The sequence below is a fragment of the Rattus norvegicus genome, chromosome 19, assembly GCF_021556685.1.
Source record: "Rattus norvegicus strain SHRSP/BbbUtx chromosome 19, alternate assembly SHRSP_T2T, whole genome shotgun sequence".
Taxonomy (NCBI): Eukaryota; Metazoa; Chordata; class Mammalia; order Rodentia; family Muridae; genus Rattus; species Rattus norvegicus.
The window spans coordinates 60,558,811-60,576,871 of record NC_141552.1 but is presented as its reverse complement, the minus strand read 5'-3'; the positions used below and the strand labels follow the sequence as shown (position 1 = coordinate 60,576,871).

General features: G+C 50.7%; 1 protein-coding gene across 5 annotated transcripts in view; it reads right to left on the bottom strand.

Moving 5' to 3' along the window:
- Positions 1-18,061, bottom strand: part of Cmip (c-Maf-inducing protein) — a 205,758-nt gene that overhangs the window by 46,517 nt on the left and 141,180 nt on the right. For 2 of the 5 annotated variants that reach the window (NM_001163273.1, XM_087594259.1), the window contains 1 exon segment: positions 3,290-3,451. In NM_001163273.1, the coding sequence (NP_001156745.1) occupies positions 3,290-3,451 (162 nt within the window). 5 annotated transcript variants of the gene reach the window in all.

Here is an 18,061-nt window from a genome sequence, read left to right as displayed (position 1 = left end):
AGGATTTGGTTTTCTCTTTCCGCCCTATAGATTCTGGGCATTTAAGTTGGGTTATCAGGTTTGGCAACAAAATCCTTTATTCCTCTATGCTGTGTCACCAGCCCCTGCCTCAGGATGACACAGGTTTTTTTGTTTGTTTGTTTTGTTTTTTGTGGGGTTGTTTTTATGGACCACCTGCTGCCCAACTGAGTTACTTGGAGCTGATGGCAGCACAACCACTAACCCGATGCACAGGGAAACAGTTGGAGTGGGGATCTGAACCTCTGCCTGGCCTAGGTCCAAAGCTTTCATTTCTGCACGGAGCCATAGCAAGCAATCCTGGGGCAGTTCCCTATGCTGGGCTGTGTGGGAACCCATACAAGTCCCTGTTGTGAACATCCTGTTTGCTGGACAGGGAAACTTCTCCCCTACATAGGATTTTGCTGGTTTGGTGTTTTTAAAAGGTGTATTTATTTTATGTATTAGGGTTCTGTATGCATGTCCGTGTAGGTGCACGCTTTGTACCCGTATGGTCGTGAGCTGCTGCTTAGGGGCTGGGAACTGAACCCGGGTTCCCTGCAAGAGCAGCAAGTGCTCTTAACCACAGAGGCATCCTGAGCCATCTCTCTTTTAATTTTTCTTTTTCAGACACAGTTTCAGGTACCCCAGACTGGCTTGCAACTCGCTACGTCACTAACAATAATTCTGAATTCTTTTTTTTAAAAAGATTTATTTATTATATATAAGTACACCATAGCTGTCTTCAGAAGAGGGCATCGGATCTCATTCCAGATGAGTGAGCCATGGTGAGCCACCATGTGGTTGCTGGGATTTGAACTCAGGACCTCTGGAAGAACAGTCAGTGCTCTTAACCACTGAGCCAACTCTCCAGCCCTAATTCTGAATTCTTGATCTTTGGCCTCTTCACCTCTCAAGTGCTGAGACTACAGGCGTGCCCTACCTCAGTCAGCTGTCTCCCTAATCTAGCGTCACAGAATGTGAGCCCAGCTAACGACGGGCGAACCTGGGGGCGGTCCCTGTATGTGGCCGGCTATGTAGCTCGGTGTCTTAACAAAGCTATCAACTCCTTATGATAGCTGATCTTCACTAGCAACTTGGTAGGTTACAATCACCATGGAAACACAAACCTGGACTTCTCTCTGTAAGAGATTTTCTGAATTTGGGTTAATTGAGGTGGGAGGGCCCACTCTACACGGGCAGAACCATCTCTGGGATGGGTAAGAGGGCCTACCACAGGTCAATGTTGGATATGTTTGACCTTCCGGGGGACAGCCCTTTGTACTGGAACTGAAGGACTGGGTAATGTCACATCCAGATGCAAGAAGTCAGGTGGCCCTGGAGTAAAAGTTCTAGGCCAGGATGGGCTTTTCTTTTGCATCCCTGAGTTGTTTCTTTATGAGTCAAACACTTCCTGAAGTCCGACCGACAGTAAAACACACGACTGGAAATCTATCTGCCTGGCTTTTCAAAGGTGAGCTCCCTTTCCTCACCCTGGGTGAAAAGCTTGCCATCAGGGCCGGGCACTGGGCAGGAGGCCCTGAGATTCTGAACCTTGACTATGATTTACACCAGCACACCACCCTCTGCAGAGGGAAGCTATGCATCCATCTGCCCTGCTTGTGTCAGCCCCTGCCACCGCCACCCAGCTCTTCCAGGGGAGGGACCCCAGCATTCCACCTCAAAGAGGATCTGAGAAGGGATGATGGGAGCTTGCAGAAGCTCGCACAGGAGTGCGCTGGGACACAGGGGACGAAACTCTTCAGAGAGGGGGAGGGCAACATGGCTTGGGTGGTGGTTGTCACTATTTCAAATAGGGAGCCAGCCATCCCAGCATCCCCAGCGGGCCAGCCAGGCACACACACAAGAGCAGCGTGGCTATTTAGGGTATAAGAAACTGTGCTGAGGACAGTGCACGGATCCCAGGGGGTGACAGTGAGGTTTGGGACTATCTCTCCTTCCCATCCCCTGCCAACTCACTTGGGGCTGATTCTTGATTCCGCTCTGTTTCTGCTAAAACCCCTGATGAAACATGGGCTACGGGAGGGAAGGAAGGGAATTGGGGATTGGGGTTACTCTCCTGCCCACGACCCTGCTTAGCAGCTGGTACACCCTCTGGCACAGGGCTGCCTGGCCAAGTGGATGGTGCCGGCCTTTCCCAGGACAGGATGCTAAGTAACAGTAGCTGCCCGACATAGGCAGATTTTTCCGTCTTCAAAGAGAACCTGGAAATGGCCATTGTGCTGAAGTTCCAATGCGTTTTTTTTTAAACCTTTTTGCCTTGTTCTATTGTTTGGCAATTTCATACACGTGTGACAGTTTCCTGACGCCACCTGCATCACGCATACAATGTCTGGTTTTTAAACCTGGAGCAAGGCAAACAACACCTACCGGTGGACGGCTAAGGGGGAGTGGGACAGAAAGCTGACGAGGACTGAACAAAACGGGAACGAGACTCTGTCCCAGATGGACAGAGCAGAATGGAAAGTTTCATCTAAGGCGGTGGTTCTCAACCTGTGGGTCTTGACCCCTGCGGGGGGAGAGGGGGGTCACCAAACAACCCTTTCATGGGGGTCACCTAAGACCTCTGGAAAACAGATATTTACATCACGATTCAGAACGTTGGCAAAACTGCAGTTAAGAAATAGCAACGAGGGCTGGAGAGATGGGTCAGTGGTTAAGAGCACTGACTGCTCTTCCAGAGGTCCTGAGTTCAATTCCCAGCAACCACATGGTGGTTCACAGCCATCTGTAGTGGGATTTGATGCCCCTTTCTGGTGTGTGTTAAGAGAGCAACAGTGTACTCATATACATAAAGTAAATAAATAAATCTCTTAAAAAAAAAAGAAATAGCAACGAAAATAATTTAATGGCTGGGGGGGGTCACTATATCCTGAGGGACCATATTATTAAAGTGTTGAATGGTCAGGAAGGGTGAGACCCACCACTTTGTGTCTTTAGAGGTCCACACAGTTGACACTTGACTCTGGGAGCTGCAGTGGCTGCCGTCAGAGCCTAGGTTTGATCTAGGGCTTAGCAGAGGTGACAGAACCCCTGTACCTCCAGACAAGTTGGAGGCAACTAGAACCGGCAAACCCCACTCTCAATGCCCACTCTCAATGGTTTGGTGAGAAACACTGGCTTCCTTAGTAACCACTACAGGACGGCACACCACGGGTAGATCTCTCCTGCTCACTCCGAAGGGGCTGAGTACAAGAAGGAGGTAAAAACAGACAACCTAAAGTGGGTGGGAGTGTGGGGGAGCTCGCCCAGGTTGGGGTGCGCATCTTACCTCCGAGAGCAGTTTTGAGACGATTTCCAGTGGAGCCTGGTTGATGGAGTCATCCTGCAGCGGGGACGTGAGAGCCATGTCGACCAGTGTCCGTATCTCCTTCAAGACAACCTCCCAGCGGCTCGGGTTACTCAGGACTTTCTTGTATTTGTAAATCTTTTTCTGGGTGGAGAGAGGGGATGGGGAGGAGATATGGGAATATTATCATCAATTTAGCAAACCACTCAAGATGACCAAAGAACTTCTCTGGCTGGGGTGAAAAGGCCCTGGGAAGTTGTCAACCTGATCTGAGTTCTCCCCAAAAGGAAATGGATACACGGAGAAAGAAATAGACTCCATCCAAGGTCAAGGGTGCGTCTGCAGACGGGCAGGCTCCGAACGCCGGAACGGCGGTTTCCCACCCTGTTCCCAGTGACACATAAAAAGGAATTAGGAAACTGCTTTTTTACATGGAGTCCTCTGCCAAGCTCAGTCCCCAAGTCGCCAAGCACGGTAAGAATAGGGGCGTTCCTGGCCCACGGAAGGCTTTCTGTGAGCTGAGTTTCTGCCTAGGCAGATCCTATGAGGTCTCTTGGCAAGTAGCATTCAGACCAAGAGCTGGATGATCAGGATGAAGGCCAGAATTCAGCTGCTTGGTAGAGACCGGAGTCCAGGATGGCCGGAGGAAAACAGAGGCATGCTCACCTCGGCTCAGTGCTGCCTCCAAACCCGAATGGAAGGCAGGGCTGTGGCCTCCTGGATTTGAGGCACCCTTAGTTCCGCCTCTCTGACATCATGGAAACAGAGGCCATGGAGGGCGGCGGTCCAAGCCAAGAGCTCCCCTCCTGTCTCTGTCTCTGTGGCTGCCTGCCTGGCCCTGTGCCGCCTGGCTTGCTGGGATTCTCAACAGAATGAGTTTCATCACTTACTGCTAAACTCCTTGCTCGTCCATCCGGGACAGCCTAATCTTAGAGTCACGGCACCCCATACCAGCAGCCAGCGTGAGTGACAGGCCACAACCCCTGAGCCAAAGACTGAAGGAGAAGAGAGGGAAAGAGAAAGGGAGGGGCCCTCACCGATAACCCAGGCTCAATCTGAAGGCCACTGGGGTCTTCCTGGGCCATTTCTGAATTAAGAATTAGACAATGAACTCATGACCTGGGCTCAAAAGGAAGTATTTAGAGGGCATATCCCAACCTGAACAGATAGGGGTGGAACCAGGATGAGAATGACTCCGTTAAGAAATCATTTCACCTTTAGAGCCGTAGGTCCCACATCTCTGGGCAGAGAAATTCGTCCCAGTCTCAGTGGGACCTGTGTCAACCTTGGGTCCACATAGTTCATTTCTTCTATGAAGTCACACCAGGGAGCAGAGCCAATGTGAATGAAGCTTTGACACAGTACGGAAACGGCATACCTAGTATCATTTATCATGCACTCTCTGCTTTCCCGGTGCTACTTGCTTGCGGCTGACTCCCCGCTGCGGCTGACTCCCCGCTGCGGCCAGCATCGCACCCACGAAACTCCTTACTTGTAAGGTGTTTTCTGTTTCGTTGAGGTAGGGTGTCAGGCAACCCGGGATGGTGTGGAACTCGCTGTGTGGTCCCGTGTTCCTCCACCTCCCAAGTGCTGGGAAAACAGACGAGTGCCAGGGCCCTGTGGTGCTTTTAAATTCTTGCCCCTCATCTAGTTCTTCTGTTTTAACTCTATTCCTTTCATTGGCCTGCCTGCCCCATCCCCCACCCCCAACCCCGTCTCTCTTGACCTCATGGCTCTATGCTGAGACCCTCTATTCTCCACAGCGATCCTTGATGTTCTGAGGCTGACACTGGCTACAGCACAGGGGGTGGGAAGAGAACCGGACCAAGTAGGTGCAAACTTGCACATTCTGAGGACAGAAAAGTCCTGGCAAGTTATGCTGGGGCCGAGCGCCCCCGAGACAATTAAATTGGCTGTGCTGATGAAGAGGGTGGCCAGGAGTGCTATCCCTAACTCTATTACTTTAATGACAAAATGCACCCGGATCCAAACAGGCCACTTTGAACCTGTCACTGGTGCCTTTCTGGCTGCTGGTGACTGAACCTCCCCTGAGCTCTGGTCTCATAGATTTCAATGTGCACTAGAGAACCATGTCCTTGTCAGAAGGTTGTTGGTTGTTGTTGTTATTATTATTATTATTATTATTATTATTATCATTATTAATTCCATTGCGGTGAGAATTGCCAGGACAGTCCATCCTCAGGGTATCTCACTGCACACTCTACTTGTGCACAGTGGCAGCTCTCAACGTGGAGCCATTTTGGTAGCCAGCTGCAAGCTATTATGTTTGAAAGAATTACTTATTTCTATAAAGATGTTATGCACTCACATTAAAGAAAATTGAAACCATACTGAAAAGCACAAAGAGGAGAGGGAAGAAGAAAAAAAAAAAAAACCTCAAAAATCCTATCATCCAGAAATAACTATCATTAATATATGTGGCAAACATGGTCCCCCGCCACCCCTCACGTAAACTCTGCAAACATGGCTGGCCGTGGTGGCACTTGTCTACAACCCAATACTCATCTGGGTGCCAGAGACCATGGGTCTGCTATGAGGTGGCTGAGCCAGGGAAATGCTTGCCGGGCAAGCATGAAGACCTGAGTTCGAATCCCTAGCACCCACGTAGAAAAGCTAAGGGTGGCAGTATGCAGCGCTGGGGAGGTGAAGCCAGGAGGGTCCTTCCGGCTCAATGGCGAGCTAGTCTTAGCTGAGTCACCGAGCTCCAGCCACAGTGAAAGAACCCGTCTCAAACACACGGAAAGTAACTAAGGGAGACACCAAACTCTGACTGACCTGTGGGTCACACCCCCCTTGGGAGTCAAACAAACCTTTTCACAGGGGGTCATATATCAGATATCCTGCAATCCGATGTTTACATTAGGACTCACAATAGTAGCAAAATTACAATTAGGCAGTAGCAATGAAATAATTCTATGACTGGGGGCAGGGGTTTGGGGGTCCCCACAGTAAAAGGGGTGCAGCATTAGGAAGGTTGAGAACCACTATCATTGAGACAGAGAGGAAGGGAGTTAGAGGCAAACAGGACCTATCTTCAGTGCCTGCGCAAACCAGCTTCAGAGACCAGTTCCTTGTCTTCAGTGACCTGGCCTTGGTACTGACTGATCCCCACCCCCCCATGCCCCCTTGGCGCTGAGGGATGACTATTGTATAACCAGGATACCTGATTTCAGAGACAGTGTTCAGACACGACGCCAAGGCTGTGACAAGGGCTAACATTCACCTAACACCGGGTAGGAGAAGGCACATGGTTTGCTAGGCGCTCTGAGCATTGTTGTAAAACCCTGGGTGCTGGAGTCTTAGCCCAAGGTTAGACTACCCTGCAAGCAGCCACTCAGCCACCGGACTGAGTTCAAGTAACATCTGACTGGCAGATCAATGAAAAGAAACAGCGGGCAGAGTGAGGAAGAGACGGGGAGACCCCTCTTCTCGTTGGCCATCTGAAGGCAAGACAGTTCTCCGACAGCTCTACTGGAGTCACCCGGGGAAGTTCAGCCAGGGTTCTCACTCTTGTTTCATCTGCTCTGAACGGCCACAGTCTGATCTAGAGGCATGGGTTGAACAAGAGCCACCCGTGTTCCTACCGGCATGTGGGGGACACAGGCTTCATTAAGTTGGGCTAAGTGACCTTGAATAAATTATTCCAGACCATCTATCTACCCAGCCAAACCGATTATGCTCATCTCTGTACATTAAAAACAAATTGAAAAAAAATTTTAAAGAAACCGAAAACTTGAAGACCTTGTCGGGTACAGGGGATGAGATGGGTGAGCAGCCAATAGGCAGCACCTTCTACCCTGATGTTATGGAAACCTGACAGTGCCATCTATGTGGGCAGCAGTAAGTCACTTCTCAAGGACTCCTCACAGCTGGCTTGAGGATGTTCTCAAGGCCATAAGCATTCGGGACACTACTCCACGGTGCCCATGGTGAGCAGCCTGCAAAGGCAAATGGTGCCAGGAGTGGGGTGGAGTGGCCACAGCAGCTGCTGCAGGACTGTTGGGATCTTGATGCACAACACAGCCCCAGCCAGGAGGGGGAAATAACCAGGCTAAAGCTAGGCAGTCATGAAGCTCTAAAGGGCTCACTCCTTCTGTCATGTCCCTCAGGACCAGTGGTGTCGAGGACGCTCGGTGGCAGGTAAGGGCCAGGAATAAACCCATGGGCTGGACACCAGTGACTAGCAGGTGAGACATAGGAGAGGAGTTGGGTGGGGCAGAACATCCAGGGTTCCAGGTCCTTAGCCACACCCCAGGTGACACGTTAGCATCATCCCAGGAACTCTGAAGAGCTCAGCAGGCAATGAGTCACCAATGGGGCTAAGATGAAGCCACTTCTAGAATCCTAGCTCTCTGGAGGTGACACAGTCTTCCCATTGAGCCTGTCCTGCCAGAAACCACGAGTGGCTTCTGTCCAATGTGTGCCTCATGGGCCACTGGAGTCCTTGACCTGAGCTGGGGAAGAGGGGACAGGGGTCCTGGAGCTGTCTTGTGGCCGGACACATGACTGATGTTAGAAGATCTGATAATGACATAGTGTGGGACCAGCAACATGCGGCCTGTGTTCAAACCCGGCTGTTTGTACACAATGACACCCCATCCCCCAAAAGGGGGTTTTCTAAGAGTTGTAAAATTCAAAGCAAACAGAACATGCAACAGAAATTTGAGCGAGTGGGGCTCTTAGAGCCCCAAAGAGCTGCCATCTGGCCCTTCATCAACTGTGCTGTGCCAAGCCGTGGCTCATGACTCAGATCCCAGTTTGGGAGAAGACACGTGAAAAGACGCTCACAGCTGCCAACATGGGGCAGGGCGGGGCGGGGCGGGGCGGGGCGGATATACTCAAGGTCATCCTTGAATGTGTAAGAGTTCAAACCCAGCCTGAACTACCAGAGCCTATGTTTCAAAAAACAAAACAAAAACAAAAAACAAAAAAGCAAAACAAACAAAGATGGGGGTGGGAGTGATGATTCTCCATTACAAGCTACTTTGGAAATACACAGTTCAATGGTACAGAAATACCTCTGGGATGGCTGGGATGGAAAAGACAAACAATACTAAGTGTCGGTGAGGATGTGGTTGAACTAATCCTAGCGCACTGCTCTTGGGTGGGGGGTGGGAGTGGGGATGGGGGTGGGGATTAAAAATGGACAGTTATGGGCTGGAGAGATGGCTCAGTGGTTAAGAGCAGTCACTGCTCTTCCAGAGGCCCTGAGTTCAATTCCCAGCCACCACACGGTAGCTCGCAACCATCTGTAATGAGATCCGATGTCCTCTTCTGGTGTGTCTGAGGACAGCTACAGTGTACTTGTATAATAAATAAATTAATCTTTTTTTTAATGGACCGTTACATAGCAAAATCACTCAACAGCCCCTCCTTCCCATCCTCTTGTCCTGGGGCTCAAACCCAGCAGGAGTTCCTACCACTGAGCTGTGGCTCTGTCTGTCTGACAGAAAAATGCTAAGCGCGCATTCACAGCATAGCTCAGTAATTGTTTTTAACACCCTCCCTGCTCCCAAAAGAAAAGCCAAGTCTCACAGAGGCAAATCCGTGAGTTTCCCCCAAGACAAGGTCAATCGCTTTCAAGGAAGGAGCTCATGGCTGAACAGGATGTGCAGAGCCAAGTACTGGGGGAAAAAAAAAGAGTGAACGTATCTTGTGCCACTGTGCCTCGTGACCGAAGTCAGATATAAGGCACAAACTGTAGGATTCCTTTTATGTGAAATTCCTAGAAAAAAAAGTCCAATTACAGACAGAAAGTGAAGCAGCCAGTGCTGGGGCTGCAAAGGGGAAGCGGGGATTCACAAAGGGCATCTTTAGGGGGGTAGCCATGTCCTGAAACCAGACTGGGGTAACAGCTGCTCAAGCCTGTAAGTTTACTAAAATCATCGAGTAGTACACTTACGATGGCTAAACTTTAATGACATGTAACTTATACCTCAAACGAGCTCTTTTAAAATATATAAAATGCCTTCCTAGGAAGACAGCGGCAGACAAAGCCACAAGCAGCATGACCTGTTAAGAATATGGGTTTTTCAATAAGCAGACTTCATTTCAAATCTCAGTTCTGTTTCTATCATCTCCCCATCCACCTAACCATCAGCTCTTTTTTTTAAAGAAAAATATGTATTTATTCTTATTTCATGTACCTTGGTGTTCTGCATGCTTGTGTTTGTATGTGAGAGGGAATCCCCTGGAACTGGAGCTACAGTTGTGAGCTACCATGTGGGTGCTAGGATTTGAAGCCAGGTCCTTTGGAAGAACATCTGGTGCTCTTAACCACTGAGCCATCTCTCTAGTCCTTGACCATCAGCTGTTCATGCACCCATCCATCCATCCATCCATCCATCCATCCATCCATCTATCCATCCATCCACCCATCTTCCTGTCTCCCATCTACTCACCCATTTACCTCCATTTATCTACCCATTCCTCTACTCGCCCATCCATATTCATCCACCCATTTCCCTACTCATTCACCAATCCATCTCCCACCCACTAATCTAACCAGTCTTTCACCCAAGAGTTTATCCACTCATCATCCATCTGGTCCTCACCCATCCGCTTTCTGGTTTATCCATCCTTCACCCATCTCTTCACTGCCCGTCTGCCACTCACCTACCGCCCACGTACTCACCACGCACCTAACTAAGACCACGTGAAGCCTTCTACTCTAACGCGCCCGGTATTACGCTGTAAGCCCTGAGGAGACTGTGGAAAGAAGGGCAGACGGGCCCTGGGATTTAGTCTATTGTTTGTAGTCCTTCATCTGCACAGCAATAAAAGAATAACTACTACCAAGGATTTGCTGTGCTGCCCGCGAAACGACAGGCATGAGGCGTCTCATCTACTTCCTGACTACACAACTGTGGATAACATCACCTACCCAATCCTAGGAGGGAGTGGTCCAGAGCAGGCAAGACTAAGAAAGGCTCCCAGCATCTGTGGCAAAGCCGAACCAGCCAACAATAAACAGAACCAGCAGGCAGAGTCTCCTGTTTCCCCTCTGGCAGAGCCAGTCAACTCCACGGCTGTCCTCACCCTCTCTGCTTGTCAGGGAAGGGACGTTACCTGGGCAACACCAGCCATCTCTCTGGAAACTGTTCCTGCGGTAGGAGCAGGCACAAGACACTGGGGTTCCCGAGCCTGAGAGTGTGGAGCCTCTTAGCTCTTCCACAGGAGACTAGCTGTCATCAGGTGGGTGTCCCTCACCAGGAGGTGTGGCTCGGAATGTACTGGAAACGCTCTTCCCTAGGATTGGGGAAGAGGGAGGGGGGGACGACAGCTCTGCTGCCTGCTGCAGCCTCCAAGGCTCTCGTGCACACAAGTACGCATGCTCCTCGTCACTTGTCACGGGTACTCTGAGGAGCTGCGGAGGGGAGGGCGTCCCTGAGGAGACGGAACCAAGCGAGCTAGGGAGGATGGTTTTGACACTTTATTTCTAGGTTTGGCATGGAGCTGCCTGGCCTGTCTAAAAGCTACTGGACCCAGGGGGCTTCTGACAGCACAGTCAACTTAATTAGAAGAAAATTTAAGTGGACGTCCAGCTCTTCAGCCACCCAATGTCACTGCAGCTGCTAGACAGAGGACCCTGCTGTCACCACAGAAGGAGCTATGGGGCAATGCTATGCCCCCATTGCCATGCCTAAGGTCCAGCACATCTGCTGCTCCACAGAGCAGACAGCTTTGTGCCCAGCGCAAGGACAGAATCTTCCACAGGGGACATGAGTTTCTTTAAGCCCCCACTGTGGGTGTGTCCAACCTTTTGACGCTGCCACCGACAAAGTTCACATGGGAACCTACACACGCACTCACACGCACACACATCCCCTTTACGAGGTTAACAGTTTTGCACTGGACCACATTCAAAGCAATCCTCTCGGATCTGAGTTATGGGGTGCAGGTTGAACAGGCCTAAACAGGGACCCCTCCTTGAGTTCTTTCCTCCAAGGTATGGTTTCACAGTGAAATATCCCATGTGTTTGAACACTGGGTCCCCAGCTGCTGGCGTGGTTTTGGGAGGTGGTGGGATTTTCTCCATGTGGAGCTGAATTGTTGCAAGCAGGCTGTAAGGCTGAGGCTTGAGGTTTGTTTGTTTGTTTTTTTTTTTTTTTTTTTTTTTTGGTTCCTTTTTTCGGAGCTGGGGATCGAACCCAGGGCCTTGCGCTTCCTAGGCAAGCGCTCTACCACTGAGCTAAATCCCCAACGCCCTGGCTCCACCTCTTTACTCCTTAGTTGCTCTCATATAATAAGCTGCTACCACCTGTCCGCTGTCATGCTTGCTTCCCCACGATGGGCTATAAGCATGAACAAACCTCCCCTCCCCCTGCAGCTGTCTCTGCCAGACGCTCTATCAGTGACAAGAAAAGTTACTAATTAATGTTTTGTCCCCCCAGAGTCCCTTGTACACCCAGCAAGAAAGGCAAGCAGACTGACAATGCCCATCAAGACTCTGTCCTCGCTACGGGCTGCAGATGTTGGTGTGGGCAGACAATCGGCCTTCTAAACATATCATACACACCTATGAAAATGTCGTAATGGAAACCCACCGTTGAGCATAATTAGCACGCTAATAAAAGCACTGAAATACTGCAAACGCAGGCTGCCTTTGTCACAGGGTGGGCCCATCTCATCTAGAAATGTTCAGAGATTAAGGCGAAACGATTGCTCTGTTACGAGGAGCCTTCCTTTGTCACAGGCTCGGAAGAGATCCTCATCCCCCAATCCCTGCAACTGTCAAGCTTTAGCTGTCAACTTGGCACAGCCCTAGAGTCATCAGGAAGAGGGAACCTCTTGAATGTGGCTCAATGTAAAAGTGTTAACTTACTCAACTTTATAAAGGGCATGCGGGCTTGTGTGTTTGTATGTGTGCTTCTGTGTACGTACTTGTGTGTGTGTGTGTGTGTGTGTGTGTGTGTGTGTGTGTAGGGGTGTGTAGGGGTGTGTGGCTTCTCATGTAGGTTCTCTTATAAAGAATTGCCTCCATCAGACCAGCCCGTGGACAAGTCAGGTCTATGAGACATTTTCTTGATTGGCTAGTGATGGAGGAAGGTCAAGCCCACTGTGGGAGGTGCCATCCCCCAGGCAGGTGAATCTGGACTATGTAAGAAAACACGCTTTGGTTTCTGCCTTTAGCTTCACTCAAGGATGAACTATAACCTGTAAGATGAAATATTCCCCTTCCTCTCCAAGCTACTCCTCTTGGTCACGGTGTTAATCATGGCAACAGAAAGCACACGAAGATAGAAATACTCTGTGGCCCTGTCTATGAGGGGGACTCCAAGCCCGAGAGTCAGCCCTGCGGTCTTAGTTGTCTATACACACCCATTATCCAGGTGAAAGTCACACGTCACTGAAACACCAGTCTTCTCAAGGCATACAGTCCCGTGGCGCTTAGCACATACGTCATGTACAGCTGTCACCCCAAAGAGAACTGGGGACACCCAACAGCCTCCTCCAACACCTCCCCTCTTTCTGGTTTCTGGACATAAAACTGGAGTCAGACAATAAACACACGGTCTTTTGAGCCAGGTTTCTTGCGCTCAGCGCGATGGCCTCGGAGTTGCCAGGCAGCCTCCCGAGCCCCAGTATTCTATTCCTTCTCATGATGGAGGTCATCGTGTGGCCAGGTCACTGTTGCTGAGCTGCTTGTCCGTAGACAAGCCCCGCACTGTTCCCATCTCTGCCTCTGCTAACATCTGGATGGCCGCTACTGTGACCATCAGTGAACCGTGTGCGTCTTTCGGGCGACTTAGATTTGGCCACCAGTCACTGCATGGTCGCCCGCTGGCCCCGCCCACCAGTAGAGGAATCCATTCTTCGCGAGCTCTCCATCTCATTTTTTTGACAGAGTCTCTCACTGGCCTGGAACTTGCTGGTCAGCGATTGGGAATCCACCTGTCTCCACCTCTCAGCGCTGGCATTTCGAGAGTGCACCACCACGCCTGGCTTTTTCACATGGGCTCTGGGGTCTCCAAGTTTGCAAGGCTTGCTTTATTAAGCTACCCCTCCCCCAGACCTACACATTAACTTCTGAAATCTCAACAGTACCCCAGGGAGGTGAACCCCACTTTATAGATGAGAAAACTGAAGCTGAAGCCGCGTAGCTAGCGAGAGCCAGAGAGAACCGGGTAGCCGTGTTTGTAACCTGACCTCACATCGTCAAGTAGGGTGAAGCTGGGGCTGGAGAGCTTGCTCAGGAGTTAAGAGCTGCTCTTCTAGAGGACCTAGCTCCCAGCCCCCACATGGCAGCTCACCATCATCTATAGTTACAATCCCAGGGGAGCTTACTGGTGCCTTCTATTGGCTTGCCTGAGTACCAGGCACAGGCATACACGGAGCTGACACCCATACACATAAATATAGCAACTTTTAAAACCTGTGTCTTCTGTTCCTTAATGTCTGTGGTGCCTTCCTGTCAAGTTAGAAAGCCCAGCTTCTATGTGCCTGAGAAGCCAGCTCCTGGGGAGATGGGTACTCTGAAAAAGGGACAGAGCTCAGGCACTCAGCCTCCTAAGTGACCATCATAGGCTGCCTCCCCGCAGCTATTACTGCTACCAAGGAAACAGCAGGACTCAGGTGGGTGTCCTGCTCTACTGGCTCTGGGCATCAGCTGGTTGCCTGGGTAACCATGAGTCTGGCTGGTGAGTGGATGACCCACCTAGGTGTCAGGCTCACAGCTGGGTACCACATTCCACTTGTACTGACTCCCAGGCACAAACCGACCATCACACGGGTGAACCGTGTGCTTCCCACAGAGTCCATGTTCCTTGTAGGCAGGGATGAGCCGTCCGCTTTCTCCACAATTCGTACAAGGTACCGGAGCAGTTTGGAGTAAGGAAATTGTTGCTGGCAGCTTGTTCAGGGCAAGGAGGAGAATCATAAACCTCAGCGTCCACATCAGAGACACATCCTTCCCACCACTGCCATGGACGGGGAACTCTGGGGGGTCTGGGCCAAATGAAGACTTGGCCTTGCAGTCTGCACCACGGGCCTCCAGGAAATCCTGGAGACTCAAAAGCCCTAAAAGAAGCAAGATTCAACCCCCATGCCTGCTGCCTAGCTGTAGGCATAGATCTGTGGCATAGATCGGGGAGTGATAGAAGGGACCATTCCCTTGTCTAGGGACGCCCTGCTGGCAGTGTGGTTGCACTGTGTCTCCCCAGAAGTTATATCCCAGCTCTCTAACGCTGGGCATCTGACTGCGCTCTTATTAGGAAACAGGGTCTCTGTAGATGGAGTCAAGTAATACGACATCATGCTGGACTAGGCTGGGTCCTGAGCTGGTGCCCATGCAAAAATGTCACATGGGAGCTGATACTTACACACACACACACACACACACACACACACACACACACACACACACACACAGAGGTACCCATGCAAAAATGCCACATGGAAGTTTACACACACACACACACACACACTGGTGCCCATGCAGAAAATGCTACATGGGACCACACACACACACACACACACACACACACACACACACACACACACACACTACAACATGTGCACACACACAGAGGAAGCAGAGTTGCATAGCCAAAAGTAAGAAGGGCTAAGGGTTGCCTGCAGTCCCCAGAAGCTGGACAAAGTCAGACAAAGATACACTCAGAAACCTCCAAGGGAAAAAGAATCTGCTCACACCATGACTTTGGACTTCTGGCCCCAGAGCTCTGAGACAATAAGTCCTGGTTGTTCTAAGACGGTTGGACTTGGCTGGGCAGTCTTGGGAAGCCCAATGCCTAGGGAGCAGCAGGTGAGAGCTGGCCTGGGGCCCTGGCTCCTTACACCTGGCTGTCCCCTGAGCCAGGCTGATCCATTTGGCCCCACCACTTCGCCAAGGGGTCACGGTGAGAGAGACCCCTCCCACCCCTAGCTCATTCTCCATTGGAATATGTTGTTTATTCGTTTCCTTAGACATCCTAGAAATCTGTTCCCTGACTCCTCAGTGGGCCACGAGGCCTGCATTACCACCTCAAAGCCTGCCTTGGCCCTTGCCACAGTGCACAAGCCCCTAGCCCTGTGTGGCCTCAAGCAGGCTGGGCCCAGCCACCCGCAACCCTGCACACCTGCATCATTGGTGATGTCAGAGAGAGCTACCTGGGGACCCGGCAGGCTGCAGGAAGAACTTCCAGGAGAATTCAGACAGGGACGTCAGCCACGGCTGACGTACGGTCCTTGGCAAAGAGGAGCCACGGGGGAGGATTCTACCCGGCATCTTCCTTTCACAACAGCAGACACTGTCAAACCACCCACAAATCAAGTCTCTTCCCACAAGCTTCCCCCGGTACTAACACCCACCCTGACAATCCTGTTAAGATGCTCAGTCCTGGGTACACATCAGAAGCAACCTACGGCTTGAGAGACTCCATGCTCATGTGGACTTACTCCACCAGCCTGGTGTATTGTAGATGGGTGGTACCCAGACACTGGTCCTTTTGTGGGTACCAGCATATTGAAGGAGTCTATCTGTACATCCCTGTTCACTGTAGCATTGTTTACAACAGCCAAGAGATGGAAACAACCCAAGTTCACAAGCTCATGAACCAACTGTAATACATACATACATACATATATACATACATATATACATACATACACATACATGCATACATTGGAATATTACACAGCCTTCAAAAGGAAATTAACGCTGACATGTGCTACAGCACCCATGATCTGAAAGACATTTTGCTGAGTGACGTGTGGCCAAGGCCCATGTGATGCCACTTGTGTTAAGGTATTGAAGTAGTGAGCTTTATGGGTACAGGATGGAGGATGGCAGTTGTTGGGGTTCGGACCGGGAAATGGGGCATTAAATTGTAATGGAGACAGGATTCAAGTTTGGGAAAACAAGGTGGGGGGGGTCTTGGCAACATGACAGTTAGAGTGCACTCTCAGACGGCGTCACTTCCCACCCTCTTCACACTAGCGAGCCGTGGCACTCAGACTGGCTGAGGCGATCTGCGGTCCTGTGTCAGTTACAGCATTAGTGCTCCACCATACGTAGGTCTGAGTACCTGGCTCTCCTTTCTCAACACCTGCTGGGAACTAATCCAAACCAGTTCTTGTTGCTTGCCTTCCTGCCTGCTTCTGCAAGCTCCATCACACACACTGCCAGAGGTGGAGTTGTGAAGGGACGATGCCAGGTGGAATCCTCCCCCCTCCATTCCCCATAGTTCCTCTAGAACATCAAAACGAGGCCCACTGAGGTCCTGCCTCCCAACCTCAGGGATCACTCTGGCAGAGCTTTTCGCTTGGTGACCTCAGTGGCAGGTCTTCCCAACTGACCAGGACCCTACCCATGACAAATCCTTGTAAGACAACAGTAAAGGCTACAGCGGCCACTTGCTAAGTATTAAAGCCAGGCGGAGCTGTTCAGCACGAGTGTGTGTGAGTGTGAGTGTGTGTGTCTGTGTCTGTGTGTGTGTGTGTGTGAGGGAGAGAGAGAGAGAGAGAGAGAGAGAGAGAGAGAGAGAGAGAGAGAGGCAGGTGGAGATGTTCAGCATGAATGTGTGTGTGTGTGTGTGTGTGTGTGTGTGTGTGAGAGAGAGAGAGAGAGAGAGAGAGACAGACAGACAGACAGACAGACAGACAGACAGACAGACAGACACGTGGTGGGGGTTGTCTTCACTGTCAACTTGGCGGAATTTGGAGCCACCTGGGAGACACACTTCAAGCATGTCTGTGAAAATGTGACTGGGATGGGAAAACCGACCTTCTCTGTGGCAGCACCGTCTCCTGGCTGGATAAAATGGAACCGAACATCGCTTCCTGACTGAGGATATCACATGACCAGCTGCCTCGTGCTCCTGCTGCTAACACCACCCCTGCCATCGTGGACTCTATGTTCAAGCTATAAGCCAACGCAAACACTTCTTTAAACTGCTTTAAAAAAAAAAAGGTTTACTTAATGTATGTGTATTAGTGTTCTGCCTGCATGCATGCACGTGCTCCATGTGTCTGTCTAGGGCGCGAGACAGTACCAGTTGGATCCTTTGAACTGAAGTTAGAGACACAGCACCCTATGGGTGTGGAGCAGTCTGCACTAAGCTGCAGGCATGAGGCCCTGTCACAGAGGCCTGGATGACACAGTCTGACTCTCTCAAGCAGCCGTGAGAGGCAGGCCCGTGAGCCTCTTTGAGAATTAATAAGACACGGACTCAAGATCCTTTGTCTGAACTGGTTGGGAGGCTTGGGACAGAGGGGACTTGTGTAGAGAATTTAACTCAAGACTCTGACAAGAGCCTTCTTCTAAGCCAGCAGCTATGGATACCCGCTGCCATCTTGGCCACTGTGAAGGGACCCTGACCTTTCTGGGTATCCTTTAATGTCACAGTCCTGGAAATCTATCCCATCTAAGGACAGATACAGCCCATTGCAAAGAGTCTGACCCAAGCCTTGGTAGATCTGCACTGGTTTTTCTACTGCTCCAGGAACACATGCCCCTGGCACAATGCTGCTACCACACAGTGGCTCTGTTAGGAGCTGACTTGTGTCCCCTTGAGTATCTCTGTCTGTCTGTGGGTCTTGCTATGCGCTAGGGCCACTCTGAAAACTCAAAGCACCCGATGTTATAAGGGCCTCAGGCTTTTGACACCAACTCTGGCCAATTAGCTTCTCCCCAAGCCTCTCCTTCCCCAGACCTGTGCCACCACTCCACTGGGCAAGTCTGATCACCTCTGGAAGAGCTGGAGTGAATTCCTCTATGTGGACAACTATGGCTGC